Raw genomic sequence first — 17,000 nt, 5'->3', positions numbered from 1 at the left:
TACAGAAAACTAATTTATCATAGACTTATCCAACCTAGGGAAAGGGCAACAAGCAATTGTAGCATGTTCTGACCCTCTTGTCTCACATGAGGAAAGATTATATCTAAGAAAGGCTTTGAATTGTTCAGTCGGGGCACTCAGGTCCAATAGAATCTTAGTTTTCATTAGAAGGTGAACAAGCACTCCTCCTGCCTGTTTTAATAACTGTAAAGAAATTGAAGTAATTTTTAAAAAGGAGGAGGGAGGTCTAAAAAGGAAAAACCAGGCACTGAAGCAAACTGATACACACATGATTTAGAAGTATCAAAGGATCAGCAGAATTAGTAGTTGTGCCACAAGCCAAGATGAATCAATGAGTTGATGATACATTAATAAGCACGCTCCAAATTGAAATGTGAAACAAATGAAGTAGCAGAGGATAGTGTACAAGAACTGTTGGACAATTATAAAGTGACCCAAACCCATAATGGCTGTACCGGAAATAAAGAACCAGAAGAAAGAACTAGAACAAAAAAAGAGAGAAAATTATAATAGCTAAGAATTACGTTTAATTAGTGGTTGCAAGCTGGAGAACACCGAATATGATAAATTCCAAAATACTTATACCTATGCATACTGTCTTCCAACTGCAGAAAAATAAACATAACAAGAAAACCTTGAGGAAGGATCTAAAATAACTTACCTACAGAACATGATAAGAATTACACTGTTGTTCCCTTGGATACTGTGACAGTAAGAAAGTAGAGACTATCTAAAGTTCTGAAAATAATGTACTAACCTAGGATTCTGGGTTTGGTGGAATTAGGCATCAAAAGAAAAGTACAAATAAAAACATTCTCAGGTTGTAGGATATTTGTTTACACTGTGGGAAGATGTGTCATTGTGATTCGTTTAATAAAAAGATGCACGGCCAATAGCTAGGCAGGAGAGGTTAGGCAGGACTCTTGTCAGAAAGAGGAACTCAGAGGGTCAGAATCTAGGCATGCAGGAGACACCAGCAAGACACTGAGAAAGTTGGACACACATTATAAAGGAAAGGTAAAAAGCCCCATGGCAAAATATGGATTAATAGAACCAGGTTAATTAAGTTATAACAGTTAGTTGGGAACAAGCCTAAGCTAAAGGCTGGGCTGGTGGCCAACAAGAAAGTCTGACTTTATTCTCAGACATACAAACACAGACAACAGGTCTCATGAGCAGGTAGGAATTGGAAGGAATGTTTAAGGAGAAGGAAAATATTGTATTAGGAATTTAAGGACATCTATACTGAAAAGGAGAGGCATAAGAGAGTAAAAGTGATGGTACAATAACAGCTGTTACTTTTCAGATTCTCAACTAAGTGTTGGCATTCAGTGCGGTGTACTTATGGTCAAGAGGTGAATAAAATGAATTGCTGTGAGGTTAGAAGGGGCAGAACCAACTGGGGATTCTCTAATATCTGAACTACCCATCAGAAGTATAGTATTATATCAAGGATGGATAAATGGCTGAGCAGGTAAGAACACTTGCTGCTCTTGCAGAGAGCCAGGGTTCAGTTCCTATCACCCACATGTTGAGTTATGATTGTCTATAATCATGTAATTCTAGCAACCAGAAAGTCTGGTGTCCTCTTCTGACATTCATGGACACCAGGCATGCACATTGTGCACAAACAGATGTGCAAACAAAAAAACTCATATACATAAATTACAAATAAATTTAAATTTTAAAAAATGGGCATAGCTGAAAGTTTTCCTGTGATTGGTGATGTCATTCGTTCCATAAGCTGTGAATATGTGTTTCTCTGGTTGATAAATAAAGCCATTTGGCCAATGGTGAGGCAGAATAAGGTTAGGAAGGACATTCTAACTAGAGAGGAGGAAGGACAAAGTCAGAACAGAGGAGACACACCAGCCAGCTGCCCAAGGAGCAACATGTAATGGATGCAAGTAACACCACAGAACACATGGCAAAACATAGATTAATAGAAATGGGTTAAGATATAAGAGCTAGCCAGCAAAAGGCCTGCCATAGACTATACAGTTTGTAGATTATATAAGCCTCTGTGTGTTTATTTGTGTCTGAGTGGCTGTCAACTTGGCATTCTCAAATTTCCATAAGGCCTAAAAGAGTGTAAAAAAGGCTTCTAAACACACAAAAAATGGAGCTAAAAAATAGCTTCCTAGTTGTGTCTCTCAGACAAGCTGTGATTACAGTATGGCAGGTTCACAGAGGCGTGTGGGCTTGACCTGCAGCATGCCATATTACTGCTATGCTACACAGAGGCATGTGGGCTTGACCTGAAGCATGCCATATTACTGCCATGGTGCACAGAGGCATCTCCAAGTCGTGCTATATGCTGCATGATGGATTTAGCTTTTGATAGTACAGACCAAAAAAAAAAAAAAAAGGTTTCTGGGCTACACGCTGCTTTAATGGAGACATAGACCCACTGCTTCTGAAAGCTGATAGTACACATGGCCCAGAGTTGGAGGTGAATTACCTCTGCCATGTTAAAAAGCTGAAATGGGCAGAGTCAGCAGCCAGGGCTTTTTGTCCTGGCCACACAGTTTAGCAGTTTAAAGTCTCTTCTGGCCAGAAAAGAATTATAGATTCAAAATGAGACAGATTCAGATGAGATAAACCATAAACAGTTTACAATGTATGTAAAAACGTACATAGGCTTAAAAGAGAGGGGGGAAGGAACATAGACAGTTATATAAAGTAATAGAAAAAATTTAAAAATGAAGTCTTTAAAGAGAAAGTAAAAGTATTATTTTAAAAAAGCCATGTAAAGATGGATATCACACACAGAGTCTGGATTATATTGTTTTTAGGATTTTTAACTGCAGAGAGATACTTGATTGCAAAAACTGCTGAGTTAAATCAATATGTATATTTTAAATGTGTCTCAATTTCAAAACTTATGTCTGAGGATACGTTGCTTTGGAAAAGAGGTTCTGCTTTTGTTTCCACAAAAGATGAGAACCTATGGATTGCTTCTAGGCTAATATGGTTTAACCAGCCAAGACCCCCTGAAAGGTCTCCAATGACACAATGGCCCAGATGATCCAACATCCAGAACAGTTTCAAGGCAATTGGCTCAGACAATGCAGCCTCACAGACTATTCCAGTTAGAACTTGACAATAATTCTTAATTTTCTCAGGATTCCCATAAGAATACAGTGCCCTTTAACAGCAGGAAGTAGCCTAGAAAACTATGGCCACATTCCCAAGAAAATGGATCATGGATGTTTGTCTTTGTTCAAATTGTTGGTTACAAATTGTTATTGATCATAGTCAATATCTTTCTAAAAGAAGAAAGGGGTATGATATGGAAATATATGATAGAGATATGAAAAGATAAAAGGATGGCTTGTTAAACTTACTTTTAAAGAGCAATTTGTTTAAAATGTTTTACATTGGTATAGATTTTAATTTATTGATACAAATTTAAAGTTAATTTTGTTATACTATATGTATATTTCTACTCTTGTTTAAGGTATTATGTTTGTGTAACTCATTTAAATTGTAATGTATAATTAAGAAATACAGAGTAATAATTAGTCATCTATGGTATTCAAACTTATAGTCATGTTAGTTAAGTTTTCTAGGTACACATAGATATATTTCAGTTAGGTAGGTAATCTTCAAACACTTCAAAGACCTACAGAATATGGCATTTAAAATGTTTTAAAAACATAGACTTTCCTGGGCAATGAGACATGTCTATTCCTGGCAGCAACAATTTACTTCAGAGAGAAAGGTGGGCATCAAAGACACTCCATATGGAGTTTATCTTCTTCTTGGCAAAAATAGCCATTTGGGCAAGAAAATGTTTTTACCTGCACTGCTTGACAAAACGTTGCATCAACTGTACATGCAGGACCCATAGGAAGGTGACCACTGAACTTTGCAAGGAAAAATGGTCTTTCAGGTTCCTGCTTTGCAGAAGAAACTGATAAACATTCTAGTGGACATTGATAAGTGGAAGAAGTCAGTCTGAAAGGAATATATACTGTGCAATTTCAATGGCATCATTCTGGAAAGTTAAAACTTTCTTTTGGTGAGGCAGAATAAGGTTAGGTGGGATATTCTAATCAAAGGAGAGAGAGAGAGAAAGAGAGAGAGAGAGAGAGAGAGAGAGAGAGAGAGAGAGAGAGAGAGAGAGAGAGAGGAGAAAGACAGAGCAGAGGAGATGCCAGCCCACCATCCAGGGAGCAGCATGTAATGGCACACAGATAAAGCCATAGAAGACATGGTGATGTGTAGATTAACAGAAATGGGCTATGTTTAAGTGTAAGAGCTAGTCAGTAGTAAGCCTGAGCTAATGGTTGAGGAGTTTTAATTCATATAAGCCTCTGTGTGTTTACTTGGGTCTGAGTGGCTGTGGACCAGGCAGGACCAGGAAAACGTCCAGCTACACAAACTGAAAAGACAGCAAAGAGCTCAGACCTGGCAGGGTGTGCACAAGAACGAGAAGCACAGCGACTTTCAGGCCCGAGACTCCATGCAGACCTAATCTGCAAGAGGATAAATGACATCATATGTTTCTCTCCATACCTGGACTGTTCAAAACCAGGAATGAAACTTCATACACACTATGAACGTTAATTTAGGTATAGCACTACTATTGTGGCATTAATTACAACATATCATAAAAATGCCAGATGGTTACAACAAGAAAATTGGGGCAGAAGCACAACTCTGCACATGGGAGCTACAGGGTAGGTTAGTGGTTTGCTAAAAGTTTTTCAAAGCATTAAGTTTGTTAATTTAAAAAAGCAGTATGGTCATGATAAAAAAAAAAAAGCCCAAAAGGAAAAAATACAAAAAAAAAAAATAGTAAAACCTCCAAAACAGAAAATCCCAGGCACAGATGACATCTCTAACAAATCTCAGAAAATATTTAGGAAATATCTGAAGTAAATAATGTTCTGCCTCTTCCAGAAAACATGGGAGAAAAGACTTTCTTTTCTCTCATTTTGTAAGTTCCACATTATTTTGACACCCAAACCAGATTATCATAAAAAAACCCACAAATATCTCCCATGTATACAGACACAAAAGTGCTTAAGAACACACAAGAAGCAAGCAAGGTATGCAAAGCTTGTTCAGTCTTCAATTAATCTATTATAATTAATCCATCATATTATCAAATATAGAAAAATACATAGTTGCAGTAGACAAATAATAAATTGTTTACAACATGACAACACTCATTTACAATAAGACATGCTATCTACTCAATCCCCAGCAGTGCAAAATAAAATAAAAATAAAAGCATTAACAACAAAAAATAAAATTCACCTTAAGCCACTTAATATGTGGAAATTTCCTTAATCAATAGCTAACAATGAACTGAATGTTACAAAAACTGAACCTTTTGCCTTAAGATATGGTGTCTCACTACTCCTTTTCAACATTAGCTCCTAATCAGCATCACACAGACACTTCAGCTTGTACAAGGAAAAAAAGCAAAAGAAACCAAGGCATGTGGATGGAAAGAAAGAATGTGCATGTCTCACAAGGCAGATGACATAACTGCATTTTAAATGATTCTCAGTCCTGTTCAGGGCATTTGACAATCAATGTCTAGAGACATTCACATTGTTACAATTTAGCTTGGAAAGGATGCCCCTGATACCTAGAGGCAAAGAGTGAAGGTAAGCATTTGACAATGTAGCATGTGATGACCTATGTACCCACATACTCAAAAAGAAAATTACCTGGCCCAAATATAAATAGAGCTACGGTTACAATACAGTATTCTATGATGATATCCCTAATACTGTGCCAAAGCTTTTATGCAAATGTTTCAAGACATCAGGCATAAAAAAATGAGTAAATGAATGAATGGTATCTAGGTATCTAGGACCTCTATTCTCACTTTGGGGTATTTGCTATGCTGCGTAACAATGGATCAGGGTTTAAAACGTCTAGCAATTAGGGATGCGGCTGTAGCTCATTATTAGAGAGCTTAGCTACAAATATGAGAGCTTGACCGCCACCCCCAGTACTGAAAAACAAAGAGGCAAATAAAAACTAACACTCAGAGTACCAGGCACTTTGTGTATGCTTGCTCATCTTAGTCTTTGGATTTTTACAAATGAAATAGACCTGGTACAGTATCTTGCTTGGGTCACACTACTGATCAGCTTTTCCCAGAACTCTATCCTGAGCTGAGACAGTGCAGACTTGAGGTAGTTGTCCTGGCTCCTTGTATCCTTTACGGCCCTGACAATGGTGAGACAAACTCTAACGAGTCACAGATTAGAAAGTACTTCGTAAGCTCTTCAGCTAAAAATGTTTTGTCCATTATCATGGATTAAGTGATAACAACATTTAAATCCTACCCACCAAGTTCTTATTTTGTGCTTCATTCCTACCTTTATTTTCCTCATAGACGTCTGGCCGCAGTAATGCCAGGGTCCTTTGTATATTCTTGCTTTTCATGGTTTTGAAATCAGGGAATAAGATGTCAATCATCTGAGAAACCTTAGACGCATCATCCTCAACATCGCAAAACTCAGATATGTGTTGTCTTTCCAAGTAGCCTTGCAAACTGTTGAAATCCAAAATATAACCTAAGATTATTGCAAGTTAAGGTATGAATTAGAGCTTAATTAACACAAAACTTCTTTCTGCCCATACATTATCACTCTGAAAGTCACTCCCGCTACTTCCATAGCCCTTTAGCATCCACTGAATCCCCTTTGATGTTGTTCTGTCCTGCTTAAAACTTTAAACTAAATGACATCATAAACTTTCTCAGAGGTTGAACACTTGGGTAGCATGCAGAAGGCTTTAGGTTCTACTATACAATACAATACAATAGCAAAACAAATTCTAGAATTACCCGCTACCTAAGAAATATGAAGTGACCAGAAACCACAAGAAAAACTCACATTTCCGAAGGCAAGGAGGAAACATCTTGTGATTCCCTGACAGAAGCTGCAATAGCATTGGGACATGGAGCAGCAGAGGACCTAGCCACAGAGCCTTCTACTCACAAAACTCATTCAGGCCCATCCTGCAAAACTGCTGGATCAAACTACACCTCTTAGTCTTCAGCAGAATAAAAGTCATGGGCAGCAACACATAAAAACAGCATTCTGAAAATTGCTTTCTCATTTTGAAATATCTATAAATTTATTACCAAAATATGCATTTATTTTGTTACCATCAATTTTATACCAGTAAGAGTCTTAAGTAAAACAGAGAGTCTAGAAGATGGAAGAAAGTGTGCAGTGTTGGAGGATGGGCAGGGCTGACTAAGACAATGCATGGTTCCAGTATCCCTTCTGGGCCTGAGACAATGAGGCCAGATGGAGTGCCCAGCTTAGAAAGGTCAGCAGGGAGAGTTTTTCTCTTTCTAACTTCTTGGCATAAACATTCAGGGAAATCCCCCATTTTCTGAACATATAGTATTCTAGGTTGACTGAAAGGAAACGTGTAGTATCTACATAAGAATATTAGGTTTTGAGACATTTGAGCATTATGCTGCATCAGCTAATGACACATTATAATGTCTGGCCTTAGCTACCTGTCCCGTTTCTTCTTTGACACCATAGGTGCAAACTTAACATGAGTCTCTTCCGGATACTCAAGTGATTCTTCATCTTCTGCATCAGACTGAGGTAGAGTTTCTTCCTGGATAACCTCTTCTTCTTCTCCTTGAGATGTAATGAGCACACAGCTTAGGCCGCTTGTCACAAAAGATACGAAGTCTTCAAAGTCGGGCTACAAAGGAAGATAAGAAACTGTTTCCCTCTGGCTCCCAATGCAGGGGCATTAAAATGGTGGCCACTGTGACAAAAACAGTGAAATCTTCCCTTTCATGGTCATTAGCAATGTTATGTTACCCTTATAAACCTTCTGTTTGCAGGACCTTTTTTGTACAATACACATTTACAGCCAGCAGAAAATGATTTTAAATCGTGTACACAACTACTTCCCAACACTAGAATGTTACTAATTCATCTGAAAGGTTAGTTAAAACACCTTCAGCTGCCTACATATTCTTGGAAATGAGCTCTTTCTCTGGAGCATGATCCAGGGGTCCAAACCTTAAAGAAAATCAGTTCTCTTCCCACAGCTATCACTGCTAATAGCTCCCTAGCTACGGGTGGCACTTCGTGCCCGCCTCCCCATGGCTATGCTAGGATTTTGTCCAGCTTCAGCTTGAACAGGTCCTGTGCATGGTGTCACAAACAAATTTGATGGCTTTTTTGTTTTGTTTTGTCTTTTTTGTTGTTTTGGTTTTGAGACAAGATTTCTCCATGTAGTTTTGGTGCCTGTCCTGGATCTTGCTTTATAGACCAGGCTGGCCTTGAACTCACAGAGATCCACCTGCCTCAGCCTCCCGAGTGCTGGGGTTAAAGGCTTATGCCACCACTGCCTGGCTTTTTTAAAAAATGAGGATACAAGTTAGGTGGGTAGGGTAGAGGAGGCAAACCTAGAAGGAGTTGGGAAAGGAGAAAAATGAATAAATATATTGTCCAAAATCCTCAAAGAATACACACACACACACACACACACACACACGGGGTGGGGGAGAGAGAGATGGGGGGATATGGGGGGAGATATGGGTGAGATCTTTTGGTGCACAATCCCAGAGTCTAATTCGGTAACTGTCATGGTTGATCCAAAATGTCCCCCAATGGCCATGTGCTAAATAAAGGCTTGGTCACCAATATGTGATTGCTTCTGCAAGCAATGAAACACTTAGGTGGATGGCTGTTCAGTTACTAGGTATTTTTCCTGAGGCAGTTATCAGGGTTCTGATATCCTCTCAATCATTTTTTATCTTGTGGCTTCATAAAGTGAGCAGTTTTCTTTCACCATGATATCTTGAATAGGATGCTCTGCCTGACCACAGACACTAAAGGTATGGGTCCAGACTATTATGGAATGAAATGTCTTCAGTCATGAGACAAAATAAAACTTTCTTCCTTTACAGTTGACTTTCTCAGGTATATTTGTCACAGTGATAGAAATTTGACTGACATAATAGCTTCTGAGTGACATTCCTAAGATTTTTTTTCTTAAAAGTACCCACGTATTGGTGACACAGCTGGCCAAATTCTTTATTTTTTTATATGTGGAAACTAGGGCCAAGAGAGATAGCTGGAGTGGTACATCAGTTACGAAAGTGCTGACCAGTAGAGCTTTCTGTATGAGTAACACACTCAGAACTCTCTAACAATCTTCCTGGATATGGCTATCGAGCACCTAAAATGTGGATCAATTTCTAAATGTTATTTAATTTAAATGAATTTAAATTCAAATAGCCACATGTATTTACTGCCCATCACATTGGCAGTGTTTTTAGATCTCCCTTTTAAAGTCACACCCTCCTCTTCTTTAAATTTTTTTTAAAACACTGCCTTTACCACATTCTCCCAGGAAGAAGACAACTTGCTTGAGTATATATAGCCTTAGATGCAGACAAGGAGAGGGTTACAGCGTCCCTATGTACCAGACAGAAAGGAGTACTTTCAGCCAAGTCTGAAAATTGATGGGAGATGACTGGCTCTTCACTCCCAGAGAGCATAGCAGAAGGAAGTCTTCAACAAAACAATGATTTGATTTTGCCTGGGGGCTACTGATTCCACTGGAGATGTTCCCAAAGCCACCATTGTTGGCATCATCAAGATGTGGACATCATCAAGGCACCAAAAGGTTATTCAATTGGTTATGCTCACTAATTATCGATTCTGTGATGTGCACTTACAGCAAACACTGTAATTGAATACATGTATGCATGTATAAATATGTAAATGAACACATGGTGTTTTTTTTAAAGCCTTCTTACCTGGTCTGCATTCCGACTATAGAACTCCCTCACTAGCAGTTCAGGGAGAAGCATGTTGTCCTTTGCTTCTATGATAAATCCTTCTTTGACAATCTTCAATTCAGGTAAGGTCAGAAGCAAACATGACACAAGAAAACATATAAAAGAAATTAGGGCTGTTTGCCTCAGAACTTAATAACTACCTAGTTTTAATCTTTTCAGGTAAAGACCCCAAGAAGACCTACATTTAAAGTGGCTCAGAAATGCATAAAGAGGTTCCTTTGATACTCCCTAGATATCCATGTTTTTAAAACCTCAATAGAAGATTTCAAAATATTTATATTACAGTGGACTACCTCAAAATTTGAAAGACTAATATAAAGGGATGAGGAAAACAGGAACATAATTCTAAGAAAATACATACACTCCATATAATCTTTCTGAATTATTCATAAAATTGAAATTTAAAAATACTTCTCAACTATGTTCAAAACTATTTTAGCTTCCTTTGTTTCCATGTTTCCATTTTTGAAGGCTAACTCGATCGAAACACTAGATCCCATGATATATTATCTCCAGGAAACACACCTTACTAGTAAAGGCATCCACAGACTGACAGTCAAATGATTAGAAACAATCTATCAAGCAGTGACCGAAAACAACCTGACATAGCAATCCTGATATTTTATAGGGTATATATAAAGCAAAAAATAGTAAGAATAGATTTCTTAAAGACATTACATATTTAAGAAGGTGATGATTTGGCAAGAATGTATGCCAAATCATAAATACACATGTACTGAATGTTCAGCTTCAAATATTATGGAACAAACACTAATGGAGTTCAAAGGTCAGTTTGATCATGATATAGGTGATTTCAGCACCCCACTCTCAATTTCAGATTCATCTTTCAAACTGAAAATCAACAATGAAACCTCAGAGCAAACAGATATGCAACAGTGGGGTAAGCAGACAAGGAGAATTCTGGGAAGAGAAAGAGCAGAGTCAGGAGTTGCCAGCGAGACACAGAGGAAGCAAGATGTGAAGGCAGAACTGAGAAAAGGTATGAAGCCGGGTGGCTAAATATAGATAAGAATTGTGGGTTAATTTAAGTGTAAGAGCTAGTCAGTAATAAGCCTGAGCTAATAACTAAGGAGTTATAATTAATATAAGCTTCTGAGTGATTATTTTATAAGCAGCTGAGGGACTGTGTGCCTGGGCAGGACACAGAAAAACTTCCAACTACAATTGGCATACCAACGTGGGGCTCTTGAATTTCCACAAGGCCTAAAAGAGTTTAAAAAGGGCTTCTAAACACACAATAATGGAGCTAAACACAGATTTCTACTTCACGTCTTATGCAGGCTGAGATATAGAGATGCCAAGGTACAGAGACGCCATGGCTTGTGGACTTGAGGTACAGTATGGTGAGTTCATGGTAGGCAAGCTGAAACATACCATGGCAGATTCCCACCACGATACAGAGGCATCTCCAAGTCCCGCTGTATGCTGTGTAGTGGATTTAGCTTTTGCTAATACAAAAACAAACAAAACAACAACAACAACAATGACAAAAGAGGTTTCTGGGCTACATGCTGCTTTAACAGAGGTATAGATGTGAGAGTTGGTGGTACGCATGGCTCCCAGAGCTGGTGGTAAATGTACACCTTGCCATGTTGAAAAGCTGAGGTGGGTGGAGTCAACAGCCAAGGCTGCCACTTCTGTTATAACCATTCTGCAGTTTAAAGCAATAAATTCACAGTAAGACAGAGTCAGATGGGATAAACCCTAAACAGTTTACAGTGTGTGTAAAAATGTATGTAGGCTTGGAAAAGAGAGTAAAAGGAATATAGGCATTTGTATAAAGAAATAGAAAGTTTTAAAAAAGAAAGTCTTTAAAGAGAAAGTAAAAATAATATTAAAAAATAAGCCACATAAAGATGGAATCACACAGAGTCTGGAATATATTGTCTTTGGGATTTTTAACTGCAGAGAGACATTTGATTGTAAAGGCTGCTCAGTTAAACCAATATGCATATTTTAAAGGTATCTTGACTTCAAAATTTATGTGTAAGGATATGTTGCTTTGGAAAAGAGGTTCTGCTTTTGTTTCCACAGAAGATGAGAACCTATGGATTGCTTCCAGGCTAATATGGTTTGACCAGCCAAGACTCCCTGAAAGGTCTCTAATGACACCATGGCCCAGATGATCCAACATCCAGAATGGCTTCAAGGTAATTGGCTCAGACAATGTAGCCTCACAGACTATTTCAGTCAGGACTTAACTGTAATTCTTAATTTTCTCAGGATCCCCATAAGATTGCCAGCACCCTCAACCAGCAAGAGGCAGTATGAGAAGCTATGCCAAAATTCCCAAAATATTGTTAATAAATGTTTATTTTTATTTAAATGAGGTTGATTATAAATGCAATCTCTTTCTAAAGAAGAAAAGAGAATAGTATAGATATGATAGGATGAAAGGATAGATTACTGAACCTACTTTTAAAGAGCAGCAACTTGTTTAAAGATGTTTTATATTGCTATGGATTTTAGTTTATTGATACAAATTCTAAGTTAATTTTATTATACTGTATATATATTTCTACTCTTGTTTAAGGTATTGTGTTTATGTAACTCATTTAAATTGTAATATATAACTAGAAATACAGATTAACAATTACTCATGCATGATAATCAAATTTGTAGTCATATTAGTTATTATCTAGATATACATAGACATATTTCAGTTAGGTAGTTAATCTTGAAACACTTCAAAGACCTATAGAATATGGCATTTAAAATGTTTTAAAAACTTAGACTTTCTGGACAATGAAACATGTCTGCTCCTGGCAGCACCAAATTACTTCAAGGAAAGATGATGGGCACCAAAGATACTCCTTATGGAGTTTATCTCCTTCATGGCAAAAGTTAGTCATTTGGGCAAGAAACTGTTCTTGCCTGGACTGCTTGACAAAATGTTTTATCGACTGGACATACAGGAATCACCAGCCAGACATATAGGAAGCAAGATTTGAAGGCAGAACTGAGAAAAGGTACCAAGCCAGGTGGCTAAATATAGATAAGAATAATGGGTTAATTTAAATGTAAGAGCTAGTCTGTAATAAGTCTGAGCTAATGGCTAAGCAGTTATAATTAATATTATCCTCTGTGTGCTTACTTGGGGGATGCAAGTGGGAGAGATCTGTCCTGGCTGGGACACAGGAAAACTTCCAGCTACACATGGTCCCATCAAATTTGAAACCCATGATAAGAAAAATATGGTAACTACATAAATTCATTGACACTAAACAATACACCCTTGAATGTTAATGACTCACTGAATCAACCAAATAGGAAATTTGAAAAATTCTTGGAAATAAATGATGGTGAAAGCACAAAGTCCCAACATCTTTGGGATATAGCTAGGACAAGTGTAGGAGAAAACTTTGTAGTTACGAATGTTTACAATACAAGTTTCTGGGGAAGAGAGAAAAAGAAATATCTGAGACTTCTCAAGAATATAACTTACAGTTGGGCCTCAAGCACAATCTATATGAGAGTAAGAAATAGTAAGGATCAGGATAGATGTCATTAAATTGGAGACTACAACAACGATATATAGAATGAATCAAACAAAGACTAATTTCTCTGATAAAATAAGATGCGAAACCAAGGTACCTAAGAGAGAGAAGACCTAAATTAGTAAATAAGAGATGGAAAAGAGGAATTTACTACAGATGCCACTGAAATACAGAAAAGCATTATTGAGTTCTTTGAAAATTTATACTTCAAAAAAGTGGAAAATTGAGAAGAAGTGAATAACTTTCTAGATATGTATTACCTACAAAAATTCAATCAGGAAAATATGAACAACTTAGATGAATCTATAAGTCAGTAAGATTGAAGTAGTAATACAAAGACTGCTCAACAAATACAAGTTCAGGTCCAGATGAATTCTGCCAAATCTTTAAAGAAGAGCAAACATTAATGCTCCTTAAACTGACCCATAAAAGAGAAATGGAAAGAATATTATCAGTAAATTCACACTCTCTGGAGCCAGCATTGCCCAGATTCCAAAGAAGGATAAGGACACAACAAGGAAACAAACCTACAGATCAACTTACCCAGAGAATATAAACATGAAAATTCTCAAAGTCTTGCAAACTTGTAGTTAGAAGTTTTCCTGTGTCCTGTCCGGCAAAAGTTTGGGACAAATCTCTCCCATTTGCATCCCCCAAGCAAACACACAGAGTCTTACATTAATTATAACTTCTCAGCCATTAGCTCACACTTATTACTGACTAGCTCTCACACTTAAATTAACCCATAATTCTTATATATGTTTAGCCATGTGGCTTGGTACCTTTTCTCAGTTCTACCTTGTCATCTTGCTTCATCTGTGTCTGACTGGTGACTCCTGACCTTTTCCTCTTCCCAACATCCACCTAGGCTGCTTGCCCCGCCTATACTTCCTGCCTGGCTACTGACCAATCAGCATTTCATTAAACCAGTGTTCAAGAGCATTATCCCACAGCACAAACTATATTAAAAAATACACTAAGAAGTTCATACATCATGACCAAGTTGATTTCACTGCAGGATGCAATGTTTATTCTACAGACACAAATCAATAAGTGTAAATCAGCATATAAATAGAACAAAAGACAGAAAAAAAAACATGATCATTTCAATCAGAGTAAAGAAGGCTTTGACAAGCTGAATATCCTCTCATAAAGAAATTCCTGAAGAGACTAGAGACAGGAGCACATCCAAGCATAGTAAGGGCTATCTATGAAGAGTCTACAGCCGACACTATGCTAGCCTCAGAAACAATGAAAGCATTGCCTCTAAACTTTGGAATAACACAAGAATATCCACTATCTCTGCTCTTATTTAATGTAGTGCTAGACATCTATAGATAGAAATCTTAGATAAAGCAAGAAAGCATGAGAAAAAAAACAAAAGAAATTCAAATAGGAAGGAAGACATGTTGTCCCCATTTGTAAATGGCATGACCTTATACTTAACCTTGCAGACTCTATTAGAAAAATTAGAGCTAACAAACTCCATCTAAGTAGCAGGGTGCAAAAATCAACATAAAAATATCACTAGTGTTTCTATACACTGATAACAAACCTGTTCCTCCCCACCCACCCACCCCCCAAAAAAACAGAGAAAACCTTATTAAAACAAAAAGAAAACACCTAGGACTAAAACCTAACCATACAGGTGGAACAATATCAATACAAGGAACACCTTAAGACACTAAATTAAAATAAACTAGAAAGAAAACACTAGTCACTTTGACTTTTTATAGGAAATAGTTGTCCATCTGCATTAGAATCAATTTCACATACATGTAAGGAACTGTGAAAATTGTATCTTATAAATATTTCCATATTAGACATACTATAAATTACATTAATGTAAAAATATACTTTGGGTCTAAAAGAAAGCATTGAATGGTTTCTTAAATCATCATGCATTGAAAAGTGCCATTTGTTTATAAAATACAAGAAAAAAGCAAGTTAATGTGAGTTTATAACAATGTTGTATCACTAATAGCTAAAGAAAAAACATTTATAACAGTACTATATAGCATCTAAAATCTTGAAAGTTTCTGTAGGGTGGTAGTAAGGTAGTTAATTCAAGAAAGATGCAGGAGGAGATGAGGTCCTTTGCCAGTGGCCATGTCAGAGCAGCAGCAGGTGGCAACTGAAGTTCAAGGTATCAGCCCACCAGGAGGAAACTTTCTGATGGGTCAACCTTCGTTAGGCAAGGCCACAAGACTCCAGACTCCAGAATGTCTTTTGCTCCTGCTGTGCCTTTACATGTTTGCTGTGGCTATCTTTCTCTGGTACCTGGCATGGAATGGGTGTGGAGAGATCCCCGCTGCTTGTAATGTAGTATGTTTATTCCATGGAAACATCCCATTCTACTGGGCATTTTAATCTGTGGATTGTCATGAAGATGATTCCTCCCTAAGCTGTACTGCCTAATTGATAATAATAATAATGATAGCTAATACAGAGTTTTGATGAATGAAAGTAAATACAAGGAAATATTATATAGCTAGGGCCTATAAGTTTTACCTGAGGAGCTACATAGTTCAGATTAATGATTAAGGAAAACAATTGAGTCCCCAGGAGTCAGGCTAGCTCTAATTCTCTTAATACTGGAAAATGCAGTCACAGGTTTTGGTGTGCATTATTAGGTGAAACAAAGCTTCAAAATAATTTCAGCTTAGACCAGATGCTTTGATAATAGTTTTAAGATGAATAAACCCAGAAAACAATCTAAACTTCACAAGGACACATAGCTGAGTTGTCTGATTCATTAGGCTAAGGTCAAAAATACAAGGCAGCCCGATTGCTGCTAGCCAGCATACTTTTTTTTGCTATGTCTGGTTGATAATCAAAAGTGATGAATAATTCCTTGTACCCATTCCTGACCTCAATTTTCTGATATAAGAAACTATTGATGAATTGTTATATACACTGAAGATTCAAAGTTCAGCTAACTTTTTTATGTATAAAAGTTTAGGTTTGTGACTCCTTTAAAATTTTTTATGATTACCTGTCAAGATAGATAATAATGTGATTGATCCTTTCATTGTAACCACAATGGCTGAGGAAAAATGTTCCTTGCTTGCTCGTGTTTTATTAATCTGTAACAAGTTACTTAGATGTATCACATATGGGTTATTAGGATGACTCTGTTTTTAATCATGTGAGACAAAAACATGTTTTATCTATATTCATTATAATTATTCACTTGAAAAATGAAATGTAACCACATTGTGATTCATGTATTGCCTGAAAGATTTTGTGAAGGTATGTAAGATGTAGAGGGAAAGAAAAAAAAGAGAACAACAGAGAAGAATAAAGAAGGAAACCATCAAGATAGTATGTGGGTGTTTTTTCCCTAACCTCCACAGATAGAAAAGTCTGGTACACACTGACCCTGTGGATTTCCCTTTGATCCCTGTGCTGCCTGGAGGCTCGTCCCCCAGGCAGCAATAGCCTTTGTAAGACAGAATAAGCAAACTCTTTTAGAGGGAGCTAGGAAGAGCAATTAAGTGTTTTCTATTTTATCATAAGGTATTATTTTGTAATTAATTTAAACAACTTTTGGTAAGTATTACTTACTTTTTCCTTAATTTCTATATGTTTTCTCCTGAGTACAGCATCAGGTTTGATAATAGCCATATTGTAAGATTCCCCTA

General features: G+C 37.1%; 1 protein-coding gene across 1 annotated transcript in view; it reads right to left on the bottom strand.

The window, feature by feature from the left end:
* LOC119086174 (thioredoxin domain-containing protein 3-like) overlaps nucleotides 1-17,000 on the bottom strand; it is a 39,346-nt gene that overhangs the window by 14,783 nt on the left and 7,563 nt on the right. The window contains exons 7-10 of the mRNA XM_037206455.1: nucleotides 16,924-16,997; nucleotides 9,797-9,889; nucleotides 7,526-7,722; nucleotides 6,369-6,544 (exon numbers count right to left, since the gene is read on the bottom strand). Coding sequence (XP_037062350.1) covers nucleotides 6,369-6,544; nucleotides 7,526-7,722; nucleotides 9,797-9,889; nucleotides 16,924-16,997 — 540 coding nt within the window. The remainder of the gene's footprint in view (nucleotides 1-6,368; nucleotides 6,545-7,525; nucleotides 7,723-9,796; nucleotides 9,890-16,923; nucleotides 16,998-17,000) is intronic.

This window comes from Peromyscus leucopus, chromosome 5 (genome assembly GCF_004664715.2).
Source record: "Peromyscus leucopus breed LL Stock chromosome 5, UCI_PerLeu_2.1, whole genome shotgun sequence".
Classification (NCBI taxonomy): Eukaryota; Metazoa; Chordata; class Mammalia; order Rodentia; family Cricetidae; genus Peromyscus; species Peromyscus leucopus.
Note: the sequence above shows the minus strand (reverse complement) of the source record. Positions and strands in the feature narration are given on the sequence as shown.